General features: G+C 39.9%; 1 protein-coding gene across 1 annotated transcript; it reads right to left on the minus strand.

Moving 5' to 3' along the window:
* Positions 1-871: 871 nt before the first annotated feature.
* On the minus strand, positions 872-19689 carry LOC109986382 (pituitary tumor-transforming gene 1 protein-interacting protein). The gene is made up of 7 exons (XM_020637025.3): positions 19420-19689; positions 19213-19259; positions 17028-17136; positions 14668-14776; positions 13166-13231; positions 6512-6558; positions 872-1362 (listed from the first exon to the last, which is right to left on the minus strand). Exons 1-7 carry the CDS (start codon positions 19526-19528, stop codon positions 1313-1315), a joined length of 537 nt encoding a protein of 178 aa, XP_020492681.2. The 5' UTR covers positions 19529-19689; the 3' UTR covers positions 872-1312.
* Between the last annotated feature and the right edge of the window lie 602 nt (positions 19690-20291).

The raw sequence follows: 20291 nt of genomic DNA on the forward strand, positions 1-20291 counted from the left end.
TGCATTTTGTATGCATTGCAACAAGTAAATTCTAGCCAATGCATACCATATTTACTTTTTTTTATTTTATTTTACATACTTTTTTAATCCCTGAGGAAAATTCTGGTTTTACTGTTATTGGGAGACATACTTCTCACACCCATAAACCCAAAATTCATGCGTGCAAAAACAGGACCTGTGGACATGCATTAAGACGTCAGATAGGGGCTGCTACACGCTGCTTTCTGGGGGGTTTGGTGTCTTATTCAAGGGTCTCTGGCACCTCTCCAGCAACCAGACCAACATCCATATTTTTGGTCCACACCGGGACTTGAATCAATCCCAACCCAAAGTCCCTACAGACTGAGCTACTCCCCCTAATTGGTTCTTCTCTCCAGACCACAGGACTCAACTCCCAAACAGGCTGTCACATGGTTCATCAGGGTCCAGGTTTGTTTTTTCCCCCCCATGTCTCAGGGTCTCAGGTATTCTTCAGATTCAGGTTAGGCTGCTCAAGAAAGTATCAAAAGTAGAAGGGGATGTTTTTATCTAACCTCATGTTCTTTACATTGCTGGCAGCCCTTTTGGAGCACTTCAAATCTGCTTTTTGTAAAGTTGAAAAGCTTGTACCGGGATCTACAGCAGCTGATCTAATCCAATCAGCACACATCCCTCGACAGTAAAATATTAGAATTCAATATTTTTTTAAAAATCTGATTCAGAATAGGTATTTGAAAGAGCTTTGCCTCAATGTGCAGAACATAGTCAACACTAGGTTTAAAGGCTTTAATCAGACCCCTTATGTTTGGTGTCATTACCTTTTTAAACCTATTAGATATCCTAACAGTTTGCAGAAACTAAACATTTCTATGTATAATAAAAACTCAGAAGCTCATTGTTAAAAGAGAATATTTAATTCATGTGTCAGAACACATCCGCAGTACAATCATTCTGTTTCATTTGATGTCAGTACAGTATGTGCAAAGTGCAAAGATATGAAACTATGATATTTAAAAAGAACCTACTCGTATAAAGAACGAAGAAAGTTTGCAGGACGTTTAAAAAAAAAAAAAAAGATTGGACATTCATTCAATATACTACACTGCATCCTTATCAGGAATCACGAGGCACGAACAGAACAAAGACAGACTTTCTATCATCAGGTTTGTTAATGTCTGGAAAAGGGTGAAATTGTGATTTTTGTGGATTAATGTGAACAACAGCACTCTGTGTTATGTAGCTCATTGTTTATCTGAGAGACAGGCAGCACTCCAAGCTAAAAGTAAAGAGCAGCTACACATGAAGCCCGTGGATCTCTTCCAGTGCAGCTGCTTTACTCGTTCTCAAACTTGCTGTATGGGTGGTCCGAGTCACCGACCAGACCTGCACGGAGGAGAGAGAGGAGGGCACAGACGGTGGAGACAAAGAGAAAACACAGACGCTCAGGGTTAGGAAGGGGGGGAATGATGTGCTGCTTTCTTCTGCTTAGGTTACTTAACATGTCCATACATTATTCAAGACGGGGTTCTCCAATGACACAGTCCAACAGAAATATTCTAAAATGTTAAAAATCCAAAGAACGTGTCTGAGATGTTTGTGTGTGTGTGTGTGTGTGTGTGTGTGTGTGTGTGTGTGTGTGTGTGTGTGTATTATATTTTTTCCACAATGGCCGAAGATCAAAGCAGGATTTTAATGGATGATTTGGTTTTGCACATGTAATATTTACAATCCCAGTTTTGTTCTCTTTGGTGCCACCTGTGGTGATGAGCCATAATTGCAGGTGTGGTTTTGGACCTAAGACCTAAAGGTTACACCCATCGAGCAAGGTCACAGTGAGTCATGAACATGCGTTTAATTTTTTTTTCTGAAAATGACTAAAGACAAAAGGGATTTTTTTTGTTCTTTTCTGGAAAGACATTGAACTGTACAGGGGGAAAAACTTCCAAATGTAAAAAAAAGACTTAACCAGTTATTACTTCACGACAACTTAAACACATTTGTGAACAGAAAAGCAAACTGAAAATCACATGAGACAGATTTCAAACAAGTTTAAGCAAATTATTCATTCAGCATTGACTTGGAACATTACAGGTTTCATATTTGCATTTTTACTTGAAGAAGATTTATGATACCTTCTTCTACACTTTACCCAAAATGCGACTTGTAAAAATCCACATCTTTAAAATGCTTAATTTTAAAGTTCATAGCCACGTTTGGTTCAAAATGTGTATTTTCCAGCCTAAGCAGGACTTTATCTCACTGAACAAACTTCTCAAGAGAGACCAGAACCATTTTACACCGGCAGACTAACGCTGTGTCTGAAACCACATACTACATAATATAAATACTGCATACTGAGTACCAACCAGACAATCAGTCTGCTGTTAATAACATACTAAATACAGGTCACACAATGTCCTTAGGTCCGAGCGATCTTGGTTTCCTAAATCTAATTCAACAACACGCAAACGTTCATTACTAATACAACTAAGTAGTCATTTTTATATTATTTGGAAATGTGTAACAGCACAGAATTTTTATTATAAGCTGCTAGTTGGCTGACTGGCGAGCTACGTGATTGGACAGTCTGAGAGCCGCAGTGCATTGTGGGGCAGTTTATCATGGGTCAGTATGCTCCTGTGTCATATTTCTGGGTATTTCTCTCTCACACAAAAAGTTTCATACTATGATATTAGATCATACTACACACGCAGATTCGGACACAATCTAAGTGCTTCTCTGCATTAAGACAACTTAATCCTACGTCACCTTCCACCCTTTCGGTAACCATGGCTACCACATCAGGCTGGAGCTCTGTCAACTCCCCCCCCCCCACCATCTGAAGAAAGGAAGTTGCTGTTGGGGGTCCAGTGTTGGAGATATCGACTGAATGTAATCATGACTGACTAACATTAAGAAAACGAATCCTGTTTTGTAGAATCAGTCGATTTCTTTTGACAACTTTCACAAAGCTCCAACTGGAAAACACGTGTGATTACCCCGAGACAATTATAGCCACTTTATTCAATATTTTAGCAACCCACCCACCCCCCCCCCCCCCCCCCCCCCCCCCACCCCACCCTTCCCACATGGACTAAACGTGGAAGATACAGTAGGAAGATATCAATAATTTAAGTACTAAAACATGAATATTTACTCTTTGTTTGCTTCACTGAACAGTAAAAGAAAATGTTTTTTTTGAATGCTTTTCTTGATGTGCAGCATGTGAACAAAAGAAGTACAGGTCAGCATTTGAGCAGCGTGTGTGTGTTTGTGTGTACGAGCTCTGGTTGTGTGTTATTTGTGTTTTCAGCTCATGTCAGTATGGTTGCATGATGATTAAAGAGGTTACTGTAACCCAGGGAAACCTGAAATCATGCTGACAAAACAACAGCTGGGCTGAAGGGCAACCAAAGGCAGCTGAGGGAATTTGAAGATTTCAGAAGGAGAAAACTGCTCATTAGAAACAGGCTTCCTGCAACAGGCCGAACAAATGAGGTCAAGGCCGTGACCAGGAGCTGTTAGAGAAGACATTTTAAACTTATTGAGACTAACTTCTTTTGTGCCTCCAGGTCATTGTTTAGGTTGGTCATATGGGAACATTTTAATCAATATTGTTTAAGGCCACACAGTTGCCCTTGACGTATGAGAGTCTCGAGTGTTTTCAACAAAGTCACTATTACGGATAGTTGTGGTTATATCGTACCATAGTTTTAAGAATGACAAAGTCTGAGCTGTCAATATTTCCAGATGAATAAAAAGTGTTTCTCACATTTCCTCAACGTTTGAGTCTGTCCTGCAGGTTTTAAGAAAAATAGGAAAACATTGTTTCAGATTTTAATGAAGATATGATTTGTAATGGATCAAAAGATTATACTGACATGTGCATATGAACTAAAATGTTACAGCTTCTCTGTCTTTCTGTTGTTGGGATGGTTTAGACACATCACCTTTTGCAATATGTAGTTTCATTTTCCTAACTTGGAAAAAGTGGCAACATGCAAGCACCAACATTTTTCACACTTTCATCCCCCTTCCTTCGTGCCACTTTATCTCACCGTCACCACCAAATTTGCACCATTTGTTTTAAGAGAGTACAGCTGAAAGTTAGCTACGAGTTAATGGTATCAGCCAAATGGTAAAGATGTTTGGTTCTAGTATTGAGGGCTAAATCTGAACATCGTGATGCTGGATAGCCAAGCCGTTACGTCGGACGCCCCACATACAAGGAGGCCTTAAGCCTCCTGGCAAACAGCAACAATGCACTCACCTGTTACTCAACTTAACCATGTCCAAATGTATGCAGGACTCTTAGCCTCATATCAAAAACAGATGAGTTATTTAAAAACAAAAAAACAATCCCGTTCAGTTTTGATGGATAAAAAATGAGCTACTGAGACAAAAGCTGTTTTTGTGCGAGGCTGTGAACGTGTTTCTTCATCCTATACAAATTAGCATTTTATCTTTCTTTCTTTCAAGCAGCCAGCCTCAAGTGGACATTTGATGAACTGCAGTATTATTCATTGTCTTCATTTTATAACAGTGGAGGCGGCTGCTTGGTTTAAATTAGGGACGTGTGGGATTAGCCGACTAAACAGTTAAACTGGTCATCCTCTCTAGTCAGCACCAGAATTTCTTGTAGGTCAATTTATTATTAACACACATAAGCCCTCAATGTTGGTCAAATTTTAAACTCAACCTGTAATGCAGTCACCCACCACTAGCTGGGGATGTAGGAATAAGACTGGCTGTAACCCCGGCTAATGCTTCTTCTCTCCTCACTCTACTGCCAGGATGTAAACAAACACAGTGAACGGCTAGCATCTATTAGGAGCTGATGGATTTGCTTTTTTTTATTTTTTTTATCTTGAAAATGGAGATTCAGAAGTATGTAGACTGTGTGAGGCTCAAATCGCATATCGACCAGAGCAATGCGTAACCACATTATCACAGGCATGGGGACGTTCACGTGCAAAGGAGGAACGGAAGCCGGCAGAGCTAGCACTGCTAACTGTAGCCACACTCGGAAAACTAGATTTACCAACAGACACTGCGAACCTGCTCAATCTGACACGTTCATCTATAACTTCACAAGACAAGCTTTCCTTCACCTTCATTAATCTATGCTCAGTCTGCCTGCTTTCAGAGTGTTTTCTTACCCGTAGACTGATCGGAGACTGACTAGAAAATCCGTAGCTATAGCAACATCTCTAGTTTGAATGAGTGTGTATATTACTAAAGTAGAAAAAAAAAATCTGATCCATTGCACGTAAGGCAGTCTTCATGTATTGATGTAGAATAAATACAGTTTGAAGTGCACCCCCAGTGTAGGTCTTTATGACTTTAGGGAAACCAACTGGTGGGACTGACAGTAAAAGACAGACCCTCATCCAGACTATTGTTAAAGAGGGAGTCATTCACTTTCTACCTCTTATGCAGGAAGAATTCAATAATGTGGGAGGAATTCCATCCTATTGATTGACTCCTGCTGATGTGTGTGTGTGTGTGTGTGTGTGGCTGCATCAGTGCTGTAGGCTGTCAGTGTTCTGTGGGTTTCCTGTACGGACAACATGACAGGGTGATGGATGGCGGTGTGTTCCTCCGGCCTCCTGCTCTCATTTGTTTACCTCCGCTGGGACTGCAGACGAGGCTGCACTCCCTTAATGCTCATTCTGGTTCCTTCTGTAAGAAACACAATCCAGGGGAGCTGCAGTACATCGTCTGGCGGGGCTAAACTCTGAGACGTGTTACTTCCTTAAAGCGCCGGCACTCGTATGAGGATGCAGATCATCGGAGGTGGCTGAGGATTCCCCGAGGGTTTTGCCGGGAGGTTCTTCGGCAATCTCAGAGAACAGCTCTGTTCTGCTGCCACTTGAAATGATCCCAGCGAGGGAATATGAATTATAATTACAGGTATCACTCAAGGCACTTGTATTCCCAGCACGGTGTCATGGCAAGTATAAAGCCAGATATAGGGAGGTAGCTGTAGAGTCAGGAGTGAATCAGATCCCTCAGACTAAAAGGAAGTATTATATAAGGCTGAGACTTCATACAGGAGTGCTCGTTGTTCAGAGACAAACCTGTGCCTGTATCCTCAGTGACCTGTAAAGTCCTGCACACAGCCAGGAGGGCGACTTATGTCCAACACGGCTGCATGTTAAATGATGTTTAAATTGATTTAGGTGTACAGGAGGTAGAGTCACCCTATACATGACCTGAATTACTTTGCTTTAGGAAAGAGTACACACACTGATGAATAATGCATAGCTGGCACAGGTTATGGAAATAACAGTCGATGACATTGTCCTGCAGATTCTAAAAAGCAATTCAACATGTACCTGAGACACAGCTGACATGAGCAGAACAAAGAAGAGAGGGGGGGGGGGGGGGGGGGGGTCTACAGACAGCACTGTGGTAGACTTACTGATGAACTCATGTACAGCAGGTGTATACATTACAGGGAGAGGTGAATCTGTCCGTCTGTCATTACAGATGTTTTACTGATAGAAAGAGGATAAGAGCTCATACATACCATACTTCTTGCGGATCTCATCGTGTCTGGCTCTTCTCTCCCCTTTCCTGTGAAAAAAAAAAAGAAGAAAAGAAGAGGAAGATCAATGTTAAGGTCTTCATACCTGTCGTTGTGTGGGTAACGTCCAAGGACAAGAATTATTGACATGTTTTCAGTTCTTGGGGGCGGCAGAAGCTCAGTCTGTAGGGACTTGGGTTGGGAACCAGAGGGTCGTCGGTTCAAATATTCAAACATATGACCTGATGAAATGTTGGACTTGACTGCTTTTGCTTTTTAAAGATAAACACTATAAAGTATTCTACCTACCTACCTACCACCGCTTCATATTTTTACAAAGGAGGAACTCCATCCAGACAATTATGTTGCAGTAAGTGACTAAAGAAAATAACATAAACACAAAAACTTTAATGATTAATAGTCTCCTAATTTAGCCATTAATAATGTATTGATAAACTGTACAATCCAGCTCTACACAGTCCATTTATCTGCTGCTTTAACATCAACACGATGAACGACAATATGGGGGTTGAAAAACGCAATAAACAGACTTTTTTTTTTTTTTTACCAGCCTTTCTGTGCATCACAGCTGAACATTTATGTAAAAGCATGTAACAGATGAGTTTGAGTTATGTTCTTCTACTTCTACGGGGACATTCTCATTGGAAGCGAAACGCAAACAGAGCAACAGGCCTGCCCGTCAGCCCCTCACTCTGAAGACTCACAAAAGCCTGGGAGGAGGTTTAGTGCTCCGGACCTCCAGGGGCGTCACTTCACTTCATGTCTGCACAAAGAGCTGGTGTAAATCCGTCAGTGTTTTATTGCCAGGTTGTGATCTGTGAGCAATCGGGGTGGCTGAGCGCTGCCTGCCATCTGTCTCCCGCCCTGCTGTCGGCTTGTACGCAACTAATTGATTGACATGTTCACACTCCCTCCACATAAATATGGCTGCTTTCAACAAGTGTGGCCGAAAGCCCGACAGGCAGCAACACAGAATATGAAGTAAAAACTTGTTTAACATCTCTGAGTAAGTGGTGAGGGTGTCTTCAGTGGAGAATACGTGCGTCGATCTATTCTGTGTCATGACTCTTTGAGTCTGGATTTCTGTTCTTGGTTATACAGACTGATAAATCTGCACAATACTGCCAATGCTCAGATTTTTAATCAAACCCTCTTTCCTAAAAAGTTGGGGCGATGTGATGATTTGCAAAACGTTGAAAACCTATATTTGATTCAAAATGTCAAGACGACGACATTGAGCAATGTAATCGTTTAAGTGGAAATTATATGAACGTTTTGAATTTGATACGAGCAACATGTCTCAAAAGAAGTCGGGTCACTTTTTCTTTTTAAAGTTGTAAGCATATAGGAACTAAGTCGACCAGTTTCTGTCATTTTGAGAGTGTGATATATTTCCATTCTTGCTTAATGTACAATGTCAGCTTTTTACAACTATCCAGGGTTTACTTTGTCTCATTTCAAACTTCAAGCTTCAAACATTTTCAATGGATGACAAGTCAGGACTGCAGGAAGGCCGGAGTTTATCACCCAGCAAAATGTGGTATCATCTTCCTGAAATTAGAGCGGCCTTCCCCTGGACAGAGTCTATAGTCCTCCAACAGAGCGGCCCAGGTTCCAATCAGACCTGTGGCTAACTTTACAACACGTCATTCCCCACTCTCTCTCTCTCTCTCTGATTTCCAACTCTATCCACTGTCCTGTCTCTCTGATAAAGGCAGAAAAAGCCTAAAAACAAATCTTTTTTTTTTTTTTTTTAAAGAAAGGCCGTCCCTGGAATATTTGTTGTCTATTTGGCATCAAACTGTATGTTCCTCCAAAACCTGTGTATAAATGGTTCAGCATTAATGGTGCCTTCACAAAGAGATGAGATGTTCCATCAGGTGTTTTCTTTTAGTAATTCACAACATTTCCAGTCTTAGGTTGGCACTGTAGCCAACTTTTTTTGAAAGATGAGGTCGAAATCAAACTCAAAATGGACATCTCATTTTCAAAAAACAACGACATTTCTCAGTTTCAACATGTCTTTGTGTTAAATATGAGGTTCATATGTTATACAAATCATCCCATTAGTTTTTCTTTACAGTTCACAGAAGGTCAAAACTTGGAAACGCTGTTGTATATATGGATCAGATGTGGATCTTCTTCTTATGAGTTCCATTGGAGCATGCAATGAGCTATTTTTGAAGTGTTATTGACAGTAAACATGACACCCACTCGTTGCTTGAGGCACTGCAGGGGTCATGCTAATGATCAATAGATGTAAAAAAAAAAATGGGATCTATAAACAAGCATATGATCTCTGCTCTGACGCCAACAAGATGTAGGTTAGCAAGATTTATACTGGCAGGAGAGTGACAGATGGAGAACAAGTAGGCCGGGTTTTTTTTTTTTTTTTTTTTTAAGTACCGGGAGCAAAAACAGGTAGTGCTCATTACACCATGTCAATCAAACAACACAAGAAAGCCTCCCATGCTCTCAAGTTCACCACCAATATGAAAAGCAGAAGTCTGTGTTAGGCTAAATTTAACATCCAATATTTATTTGTACTGAACAAGCAAAGAATTGTTTCCTTTTCAGCAAACAAACAGACTTGAACTAGTCGATACAGAACCTGTATGACGCTCGTTCAATGACGTACTTTCTTACTTACAGAAGCTAAAAACTGAACTTTGTTATTGTATTGGTTATGCTGGCCACTGAGGGTAAAATCTGTGGGTGACGTTGTAAAGATCTTGGAACAGATCGTTGCAATAATTGAGCACGAGAAAGAAGGATTTAATCTACCATTTGCAGGATGCATAGCAACGTCGTAATGTATTTATTGGTGGCTAAAAAAAAAAAAAAATCGGATAACCTACTGTGATAAAATGATGGTGAAACTTTGTTTTAGCAACACTCGTTGATGCAGTTTGTTTAGATCACAGCCAACATATTCAATTGCTCTTTTGCTTTTTAAGATTCATTTCTGGGATTTTTTTTGGTGTGTTTTTTTTTTTTAGATAGGACAGTGGATAGAGAGAGAGAGAGAGAGAGAGACAGAGAGAGAATGTGTGGAATCACATGCAGGAAAAGAGCCACAGGTCAGACTTGAACCCGGGCCGCACACTAGGAGGACAATAGCCTCCCGCTAAGTTGTTGCTTAGGAGCAAGGCAACCAAAAGGATGGAAGCAGTTGTTTTATAGTTCATCAATGGCCTAAAATCTCAATCTATTTCACTCCAAAAAAAAAAGAAAAAAGCACCACCATCTAGGAGGAAGAGGAACAACTGAGGGTCGGTGTCTGACAGAGGTTGACAATCTGCCCTTCTCTATTAATGTCCACTGAAGCATCTTTTTGCTCTTCAGTCATTCCTTTTCTCCTCATCTCTTTGCAAATCCTGCTGCGTGCATTTATGTGTAGTACTCGACAGAAAAATCTCTGCCTCCCTTTAACTGGTGCATCATGAACTACTCACTCAGTCTCTATGCTGTTTGATGCTTTGTCAGAATCTGACCACTTAAACCACTACATAGAAATACTAAATGTTCTTGGTGATGTCTTGCTTGTCTTTTGCAGACCATGAAGAGGCATCAGGATGAAGCTGACACTGTTTCATAACCAGTTAAGAAACTCCTCAGTAGTAGATTTGAAAAGCCCAACAGGGAACAATGTAATGAGCAATGAAAGTAAAATGTTTTCATTATTTTGGCATCAGTGGTGTCCCAACACTTTAAAACCTTTAAAAGGGCTAAATAAGAATACAGCGTTCTGCCTTTTTTAAAGGAAATGTCATCTTAAAAAGCTGTAAAATCACTCAGCACTCAAAGGGAAGTCTGGGTCAGTCCCTTGTGGGCTGTTAATGATTTCCTCAGACTGCTCTCCAGGCTCTGATGGTGACGCAGACTCTGTGCCGACTCTCTCCAGGGGCCTGGCTGCAGTGTCTAGAGTCTTCTCCATGATGGGTCCGATCTAGTCTGAATGTCCTGTGCACAACATGAACTTCCTCTATGTAGGTCACTGCACTAACTCTGACTTCGGAGATGTGATCATGCTCTCTGCGGGAAATCCCGACTGGATTCTGTGGCACGTGAGAGAAAAGCTCCTAGAGGTTTCTGATAATTCAGCTCACAGAGGCAGGGGCTCCGATGCAGCCAGCTCTGCAAGCGATGATGATAAACCACAGTTACTGATTATCTTTCTGCACGACTGCCCCGCTTACCAACACATCAACCCCGGCCATCCTAAGAGCATGAATGCAGTGGGAGCTCGGGCGCCGAATAGAAAGACGAGGCTGCAACATTTCTGGAGTGAAGGAAGAGGAGGACTTCCACTCACTGCTTCATGACTCTATGACTAACACAGTGTTTCTTTGACAGACGATGGTTGCTCCACAGGATGTAGCTCACTCTATTTATGACCGCATTACCAAAGAGCAGCTGCTCAGCCTTGACAATCCAATTGGTGTTTTGGGATGCGACAGAGAAACACTGAGCTCCTCCTCTGGGACAGACTTGTCGGGGATGCACACACACACACACACAAACACACACACACCAGTTGCTTGAAGCCCGAGCACACAACAGGCCCTTTTGTTGTTCTGTTGAAGGGAATCACATGAAGGTCCTGCTGGCATATCGAGAAGAAGCTCCCCAAATGTTTTTATGGAATGAGATCAGATCTTTAATTTTTTTTGTGCTCTTTAATAGATATGATAATAGAGATGGTTTGAAGTTTCACTATGGAAACCAATGTGTTTTAGTATGAATTTGCTAGTTTTAGTCAACAGTCATTATTTAAAACTCAGCAATTCCTAAGTATCTATTGTTCTAAAACAGGAGCTTATGTATTTGATCTATTTTCCATCCACTAAACACTTAACATGATATCTAAAATAAATATAAGATTGAATGAAATCCATTTAAAGCCAATGGCAAAATGGGCTTTTGAAGCATTTATGCCTTACATAGACCGCAACAGAGGAGACTTGACAGGAAAAGGAGGGACTGAAACATGCATGTGACCAAGATGGAGGAAAACCAGGGACGTAACAGGTCATAGGTCATGTACTGAGTAAACCATGGGGAGGCTTCAGAGGAAAAATGTATTTGTTCAACATCCAACATTTTGTTGAGGATTCACGCTTCACTTCAGAACTTCAGTTTGAGATGTGAAAGGATTCTTGACTGCTTGTCCCAACTTGTTTTACTAGTCTGTTATAGAAACTGCCCATCAGTGATGCATTAAAGTGTCTCAATTTGCAGCATGGGAAGTGTTCTTGTTTCTGTTTGTAGTCCTGTATTGGCTTAGCTCATAGCAGAAGGCGTTGGTGTATGCAGGAAAAAAAGTCTTTACCAAAAGTACGGAATCCAAAAGCAGGCGAACGCAATCCAGCACACTGGCTGCAATCGGTGGCACTCTGATGACGATGTATTTGTCTCTATCGACAGACATCTGGATGAAATTGCAGCTAACAATCTGATCAAACATTTCAACTTGAGCGACAAACATGCTTGGTAATTTCCTGTCGTAAACATCAGGGTTTAGATTCCCCGCCTTCCAGGAATGCATCAGAAATGATCGATCCGACCGACACTCAACAAACATCTCAAGTTGTTTTTGTCTCCTCATAGCGACAGACCTGACAAAGCTTACTTTTTTACTTTTTACAAATCTACATCATGATGTTATTTTTTTTTTGGCAAACTTAAGACCCGTTCATTTCAAGACAAACAAGTTTCTTTTTTTTGGGCTCATACAGCCGGAGTAAACCGGAGTGAAGTCTCTGTGTAACTACAACACACTGTTGAACTGAAACTGATGAATGGGTATTTGAAAGGACCAAGAAATCATTAAATCAAAAGAAGAAATCAAGAAGTGAAACCAAGACATCAAATCAGATTCACTTAGTAACATCGTCTGCGGGGCTAAAAAAACTCAAATGAAATGCTATTTGACTGGTGAAGAAATCTCGTAATATCTGCAATGATGTTAGTCGATACAGATAGTCTCTGGATAAGCAAATATCGGTCTATATCAGATTCATCGGTTGGGCTCTAATAACAACCTATGAGAGTTTTAAAATTGTGTTATATTTTATAAAAATAGAAAACAATTGTGGGTAACAATAATATAAAGATTTTCCAGACTAAAATGCTCAAAACAGGCACTTCATAGTAAATCATCCCTTCTTTTTTTACAGGGTCTTAAATCTTTAAGTCGATTTTAGGTTTCATCAGCATTTAGCTGGAGCTCATTTCACACCCGGAGAGAGAAACTTGATAGTCTGTGCCATTAGGTCGAGAGAAACGTGTGCTTATAATGGAATAAGCAGTTAACCAAAGAAGTAAATGATTGGCATGTCAGACATCGTCATCCCTTAAAAATCTCAGTTTAAAAGCTTTGTCATATTTACAGTCAAATTACCCAATCATACATGTCTTTCAATGCTCAGCTTGTAGTTTCTGTTTCAGCCAGTAGGGGGCTACAAAGCATTAGTCATGAAAACCCAAGCACAGAAAAATGTCTACCCTGAGCATCATCAAGAGTTCATGAATGCAAAGCTGTAATTTAAATGAACACGGTAAGAGTTTTTTTTTTTTTTTTTCTGGAGACATCTTCAAACACACTTCTTCTTAAGCCTGGAGTGAACTTCTTACCTTTCCTCAGCGCGCTGTTTGATCTCCTCTCTCCTCCTGGCAAATCTCTCGTCATCTCTGTCGGGCCTTTAGACATAAGAAGGCAGGAGTTACAGTATAACAAAAACTCACTTTAACATGCACTCGGTGAAATGACATTCAGAGTCACGCTCGCTTGAGGCTTATTCTTTTTCACAAAGTATTACTACTAACAAAGTTAGAGTGATTTAATTTCTCCAGAGCTTGATTTCATATTTGATTCATGAATTGTCTCTGCAGCTCCAGAAACAAAAAGGAAATTGATTTGATAGTAAAGTGAAAGCGTGCGTCACCTTTGATAATGGAATTACCGGATTTAAAAGGAAGCTGAGCAATCAGGAGGTGAGGAAATAAAATTGCCCGTAGGTAAATGTAACCGCAGAGCCTGTTTAATAAACACTTGGTGTGAGTGTTGAGCATGCACTTCATGCTGCTTTTCTTCTGTCAGATGATAGACACGAACGAGACTCCTGCACCCACGGGCCTGTCAGTGTGAGACAGACCGGCCTGCAGATGATTGACTGACATGACATTTTCATTTCAGTGCAGCACAATGAGAATACTCTACACACATAGATGTCGAGTAAAGGAAGCGAAAGTGACGAAGAGGGGATGTAGCCATAATTCATGGGTTGCTAAACTCAACTCCCAGAACAAAACAAATAAGAACTCCTCTTATTTAAATGTAACAGAGATTAAATTATGATGCACCGACGTGTCTGACGTAATGGATTCAGGATCTATTTTTAGTAACAAGCTGAATGTTAGTTTGACTGCTGGGGTTGCAAAAGGCTCACACAGCTTTGCTTTTGAATCCATTTTACAGCTGGTTGATATCTAACCTGTGAGTTTTGGTTAAATTCCAATCTATAGCTTTGCTTTAAAGATAATTCCAGATTTATTTCAACCTTGAACCTAGTATAACAAAATTTGGTTGAGAACTAATGGGTACAAAAAGTTTTGGAATTGATTCAGTAGATTGTCCAGCCACAGATCACAGAAGCCGCAGTGCTTTCATGCAGAGGATCGAACAAAAGCTTGTGTTCACCTCTGACAGGCTCGGATCGCTAGCTTGAAAGACGGATATATTATAATATGTTTAGCCAAGGTTTTTGTTCAATTAAGATGCTTTAATTGTCTCCTCAAACAGCCGAGTTCTCACTCTCTTCTTATTCCCAGACTTCATTGCCAAAAACCAGATGATTCAACTTCCCAAAAAACATGCTCATTGCTGTTCTACCGCCGCCTCAACCGGTTCGTTTGTTTATATTTTTCTGTGACTTGGGTGTTGTAACTTGGATGGAACAAAACACAAAAACAAAAACAGGTTCAGCTTTTTCATGTTAAAAAAGCATCTTACCTGAATATATTAAAAAAAAGCCTATCTCTGCGCGGGGACTCTTTTAATAATGTTGTCTGACGCTAAGAAAAACAAATCGGAGTCTGTCAGCGTCAAAGCTTTTTGGAAGTTTTGATCGACATACCTTGAATTTCGCTTCTTGCAGCAACAGCAGCAGCAGCAACACACGACGATGCTGATGAGGATGGTTCCACCCAGGACGGCCATGGCGATGATCAGGGCTTCAAAGTTCACTGAAGCACAAAGAAAAAAATATTAAGTTGTGAATAAAACTTAAAACTCTGAATTCCCCCCTTTCTCCTACCTCACCACATTATCTCAACTTGTTTGGCAATGGCGCCACCTGCTGACTCAGCGACACAACTACAAGTCTTTAGAACGAGAAACTGCACTGCTATTTTCAGAGAAACAAAACTTAAGGGTTATCAGACGGAGATTTTGGGTCAAGGCCAGAAACCACTCCAGAAAGACGTAGTTATCAGTGTTGGCAGGTCAAACCTTCAATCAATAGCAACAGGCCGGTGATAAAACACCTGAAGAAGCAGTAGTGATCATGTGGAGGGTGGTGGTCAGCTTTTCTCTTAAGAACTTCTGATTTTAAGCCACTGGAAGGTGGCTACGGATATCTTACAGAAAATCTAACATTTATAGCTTTTAAAGCGAGGGATGGGACGACCCTGATGAAGGCAACAAGACGAAGTTGTGCCAGAAAATCCCGCTCATAGCTTTTAAAATGATCAATGAGATCAACTCTGCTCACCATTTCATGATTATTATTTACAAAGTGAACTTGCTAGGGAAGCTTGTAAGGGGGTTTGTGGTCATGTTTAGGAAGTTTCCATAACTTTCCATGGCTATGTCAATGTTTACATCAGTCAGTGTTGTTTTTGTGTGTTCATTTCCAGTAAAACAAAAAAAAAACCCCAGACTTCCCTATAAGACTACTTTAGATTGCCTGACTTAAACTTTCTGCAGTGAACGCCTATTCAAACCCAAACAAGTATATTATTTAATAAAAAGTTAAGTTGCGTAAAGGTATCTGACTTAATGCCCTGCAACCCAAAGCATAATCAGGAAGTAATTCGGCATTTGAATGAATTAAAATGAGAGAATCTTTGAGTTGTTTTTAAGGTGTGGTCACAACTTTTCACACTAGACAAGACAAGACAACGCTCACCGACATTTTCTGAATGTCCTCATGTTTTTGTAATCTTCTTTCCACGCATGAAAGTTGAGGGTAAACCTAATATTTGATTCCATCATTTGTATCCGTTCACACGAGTCGATGTATTGTTGGAAAACTCTGACGTGATGATCGAAGACACAAGGTTCAAAATGTAGGTTGGAATATATTTTTTTCAAAAACATACGCCACCTCGTCAAATTAAATCAGTAACAATGTTGTTGTAACACTTCATGCAAACGCTGCATGAACAGTGAGCCATCTGATTTGCACTGAACTGTTTATTAAACATTCTTGTGATGTAATAATCAGACTGAGACCGTGATTCTGATATTCAGACGGACAATGTAGGACTTATCTTAACACAATCATTTTGTCTCTAGTATCAATCCTCTCTCACTTGCCAGCAGGTGTTGAAATAGCGGCAGATGTTCACAACATCTGGTTCATGTTTTATATGAAAGGAATGGCTCCTTGTGAGTTTTTATTGATATATATATCCTAAAATGTGAGCCTCTGATGTTAAACATGCTCATTCTTTATGAATATGGCTCCAGCATAAACGACCGTAGTCACAACAATCCCTTAAATGTCCGCTCTCCCCTTCTGGAGGTCTACTCCGATATTATTGTAACTTTTTGCCTCCCTCCTCTAATTTCACTTTCCAATCAGAGAAGGGAAGGATTACCCCGACACAGCTGTACATTTACTATAATCTAGAACACAAAAGAGGAAGCAGGTGTAGTGCTTCAGAAGTGTAGGGTTGCCCTCCAAGGCTGCTATATTCAGTGTTACTTACATTTGACCTCATTAGCTTTTTAACGTTTATTGTTTTTTGTCTTTTTAAATGCCTTTCTGATAAACCAATCGCCTTTCAGGGACAAATAAAGTTCAAGTTAAATTAACATCCCCCCCTTTTTGAGACACTGACGCAACATAAAGTGAGAGAAAAAAAAGGGAGCAATGACTGACTGAAAAAAGAAAGTATATTTTCTAATTGCTCACCTCACCTATGTGATCCACTGTTTGTCTAAGAGAACCTCGCAATACTGCACACATCCTGCAGTTATTTGCCACCTTAGCTCACATTTTAATAGAGCTGGAGCATTTAAGGACTTAATGATGGCTGGTTTTTTAAAGTTACAGAAGAGTATGAGAAAGAAAAAAAGAGGAGCATTTAGCATTTTACATTTACAGAGAAAAGAGTCAAAGTTGACAACACTAGTGAAAGAATCTCTTGCAGTCATGTTGAGTCAGAATAAAAGATAAAGCATGTTTAGTCACCAACGCTCAAAACTTACTCCAACACACTCCCCATCGGGCCTGGGACAGCTGGCACACCGACGCCGGGGGAAGCAACCAGCTCACCGGGTATTCTGTGCAGTTGTTGTTGGTGAAGCACCACAGACACTGAGCAGAAGAAACACACAGAGGTTAACAAAGGGACAGTCTGAAATCGATTTATTTCCTAGACAGTTACAAACATTTGAAATTCAGACTTTTCCAACTTGTAAACATGTAAGAAACCCGCTCAGAAGAACAGTCAAAGTTGAGCAGAATGTATTGAACTCTGTCTGCTGGTAAACGATGTACTTTGTTTTGCTAAGCGTGGCTAACGTTAGCCGTGCCAACCATCTTTTGTCCTTGCAGGTTGACGTCCACGTGTCTGCGTTGGCATGTGGTTACGCATCATTCCAATCATTGACAGTTTAACCAAAGAACTGTCAGACTGGCTGGCAGCGATAACAACGTGACAAGGTTGAATTTTGCGCTGAGCGATAAGGCCTAAAAATAGAATCTGTGCTTTTTTTATACAATAACTTGATTTATGATTTTTGGTAGATTTATTCTTCTGAAATTACTAAAAACGTGTTTTTCTTTAATTTATCTTTAACATTCAACGAAAGCAAACAGAATTTCCTGCCATGGACTGATAATAAAGGAACCTGAATTTATCTTTAAGTGTTAAAATGTAAGCTTTAAACATGTTTCTAAAAGTGCACTAAGCAGTTTCAGGGTGCAGCAAAAGTACAGATGAGGCAGAGCAACTTCAGCAAAACACTGAAAGCTGGGTGCACATACCTGGTGTCACACAAACAATCTGTAGAAAGTTTCAAAAAAAAAAAAAAAAAAAAAAAAAAGGGGGGGGGAGAGATGTGAAGCACGGGAGCCCCAAAGGCAGCAGCAGGTAAATTAAAGAGAAAATCTTGATTTTTCAAAAAACCCGATTTATCTACAAAAATGTAAATATCGCCCAGCCCTACTTTACTTGTTTAGTGGGCTAGTCGTGCATATTCATATTCATATTTAACACTCTGGATGGTGTTATCCTACAAGTATAATATTAAACTGAAATGTCAAATATTTTCAGATTCTCATTCTTCAGGATTTGCTGCTTTCTGAACTAATCTAAACACGTTTCAATGTTGGACTGTTGCTCCGGCCCGGATTAATAATCAGAAAGTAAGTCACCAGATAAGTAAGCCATAATGAAATAATCTTTAGTCACAGTGCTATTAGATCAATAGACAGAGGCAAGGCAAGGAACAGCAGCTCCACTTTCATAGCACAGAAAAGCATGGGACGTTAAATCTGTATTCTGGCTTTATTTTACATTCACACCTATTGTTTTTACAACATCCAACAAAGAGTGTGGGGGGGGGGGATTGGCTCTGTTACTGCAAGGTATAGGGAGGGTGGTTCACTTTCACTTTTTCAAGATCCCCCCCCCCCCAAAAAAAAGCTGCTTTAGTATCATCACATGGACCTCTTATTAACATTAACATTTATTTTTAACACTGACCGGAATGATTTCATGGTGATCGGAGTTGGCTGTTAGGTTTGGAAAAAAATAGGTAAATTCAACATCTGTTTTCAGTTCATAAATTGGCAACCACTTAAGTTTCACTCAAACGGAAACAGATCGTTAGGTATGCACCGATTCAAAAACAGGAAGTGGAACTACAGAGGTGACGCTTGAAGTCATTTAAATGATGTCATCACTTAGATTTGGCCACAACACCAGCAGCATGTTATGATACAACTGTCTAAATTGTAAATCAGTACAAAACTCACAATTACAACACCAAATATAAGGCATAAACTATAAAGAAATGTATAAATTAACAGCCAATATATGTATATTAAATTAGTTTTATTGCCATTTGGGCTGTAATACTTAAGTAAAAAGCAAAAGTACATTTTATTGGTTTTGTGACTCACTCTTTTGTGCATTTAGGACTTAAGGTAGCAAGAAAACCTTCACTAAAAGTTGACATCTTGTTGCAGCACCTGGGGGGTCCAGACTGGCTTTGAAGGGAAACCAGATTATTATTTTGTGTGGGAGGTAAAGTAGGCCGCTGAGATTACCAGACAAGCCAGATAGACTATGATAAATTGTAAGGTTTTTTTATGACAGCTTGTTGGAGCAAAAGGTCTGGTGTTATCTATTAGAAAGCACACCCACGTCAGTCCTGACAAACCCACCTTTGCATGTGGTACACAGGTGTCACAGCTCCTGTAGGCAGAGCAGGCTGCAAGAGAAAACACAAATCACGTGACTCCCTCAAAGTAAAACGCACTTTTCAAGCATACCATTTCACGTTTTTGAAGGTGTTTAAACAACTGCTCCAAAAAAAAAAAAAAAACACGACTGTAAATTTCAGGAAAACAACTTTTAAAGTAAAAACTTACGAGTTGGCGGTGGCGGTGTGGTTGTTTGACTCGCCCCGTGGCTAACAAAGCTAACACACAGCACAGCGACGCACACAAACACCCGAGTGGTCAGTGTTCGTCTCTCCATTGTAAAAAGCAGAAGTCGTTAACACTTTACAAGAGCTGGTTGGTCCAAATGGCCTCTTAAAATGCCGTATATGTTACTCGTCGAGAGTGACTCCGCTCCCCACGGTAAACAACACCACTGTTGTGTCTGCTCTGCCTCTCTGATCTGGTGCCTGACACTTCCTGGTCGTCTGGGGTGAGCGCGTTTGGCGTTACCCTGACAGCCCGGGCGGGAGGAGTTAGACTTTTACCGACACGTTTTAAGCTTAATATTAATTTTTTTTTTCCTCACCATATTTAATTTGGTAAAATATAGAAGGCAGTTTATGCTAATGTCATTTATAATAATTGTATTTATCATTTATAATAAATAACAAAAAAAGTATCACGACGTGGGCTCGTTTTTTTTTTTAAAACAATCTTTATTTTTAATTTCGTACGACGGAGGATTAGGGCCACGTTTAATTTTTTTATTTTTTATTTCGAGATTAAAGTCATACATTTACGAGAATAAAGTCGGAAATTTACGAAATTAAAAAAATAAAAAATCGAAAAAATAAAAATAAAATTTAACATGGCCCTAATCCTCCGTCGTAGGTTTCGTATTGAATTGTGTTTGAAAATATATGGTATTATTTTTGAGCTACTTGTGAATTATATTGACATGAAAACTCATTAATCACATAACTTGACGATAATTCTCATTATTCTAAAAAAAATATATATTCCCAATATTTCAAATGTTTTTCGTCATTTTAGGTTAGACACACTTATTCCTTGTTTAG

The sequence above is a fragment of the Labrus bergylta genome, chromosome 8 (genome assembly GCF_963930695.1).
Source record: "Labrus bergylta chromosome 8, fLabBer1.1, whole genome shotgun sequence".
In the NCBI taxonomy this organism is placed as follows: domain Eukaryota; kingdom Metazoa; phylum Chordata; class Actinopteri; order Labriformes; family Labridae; genus Labrus; species Labrus bergylta.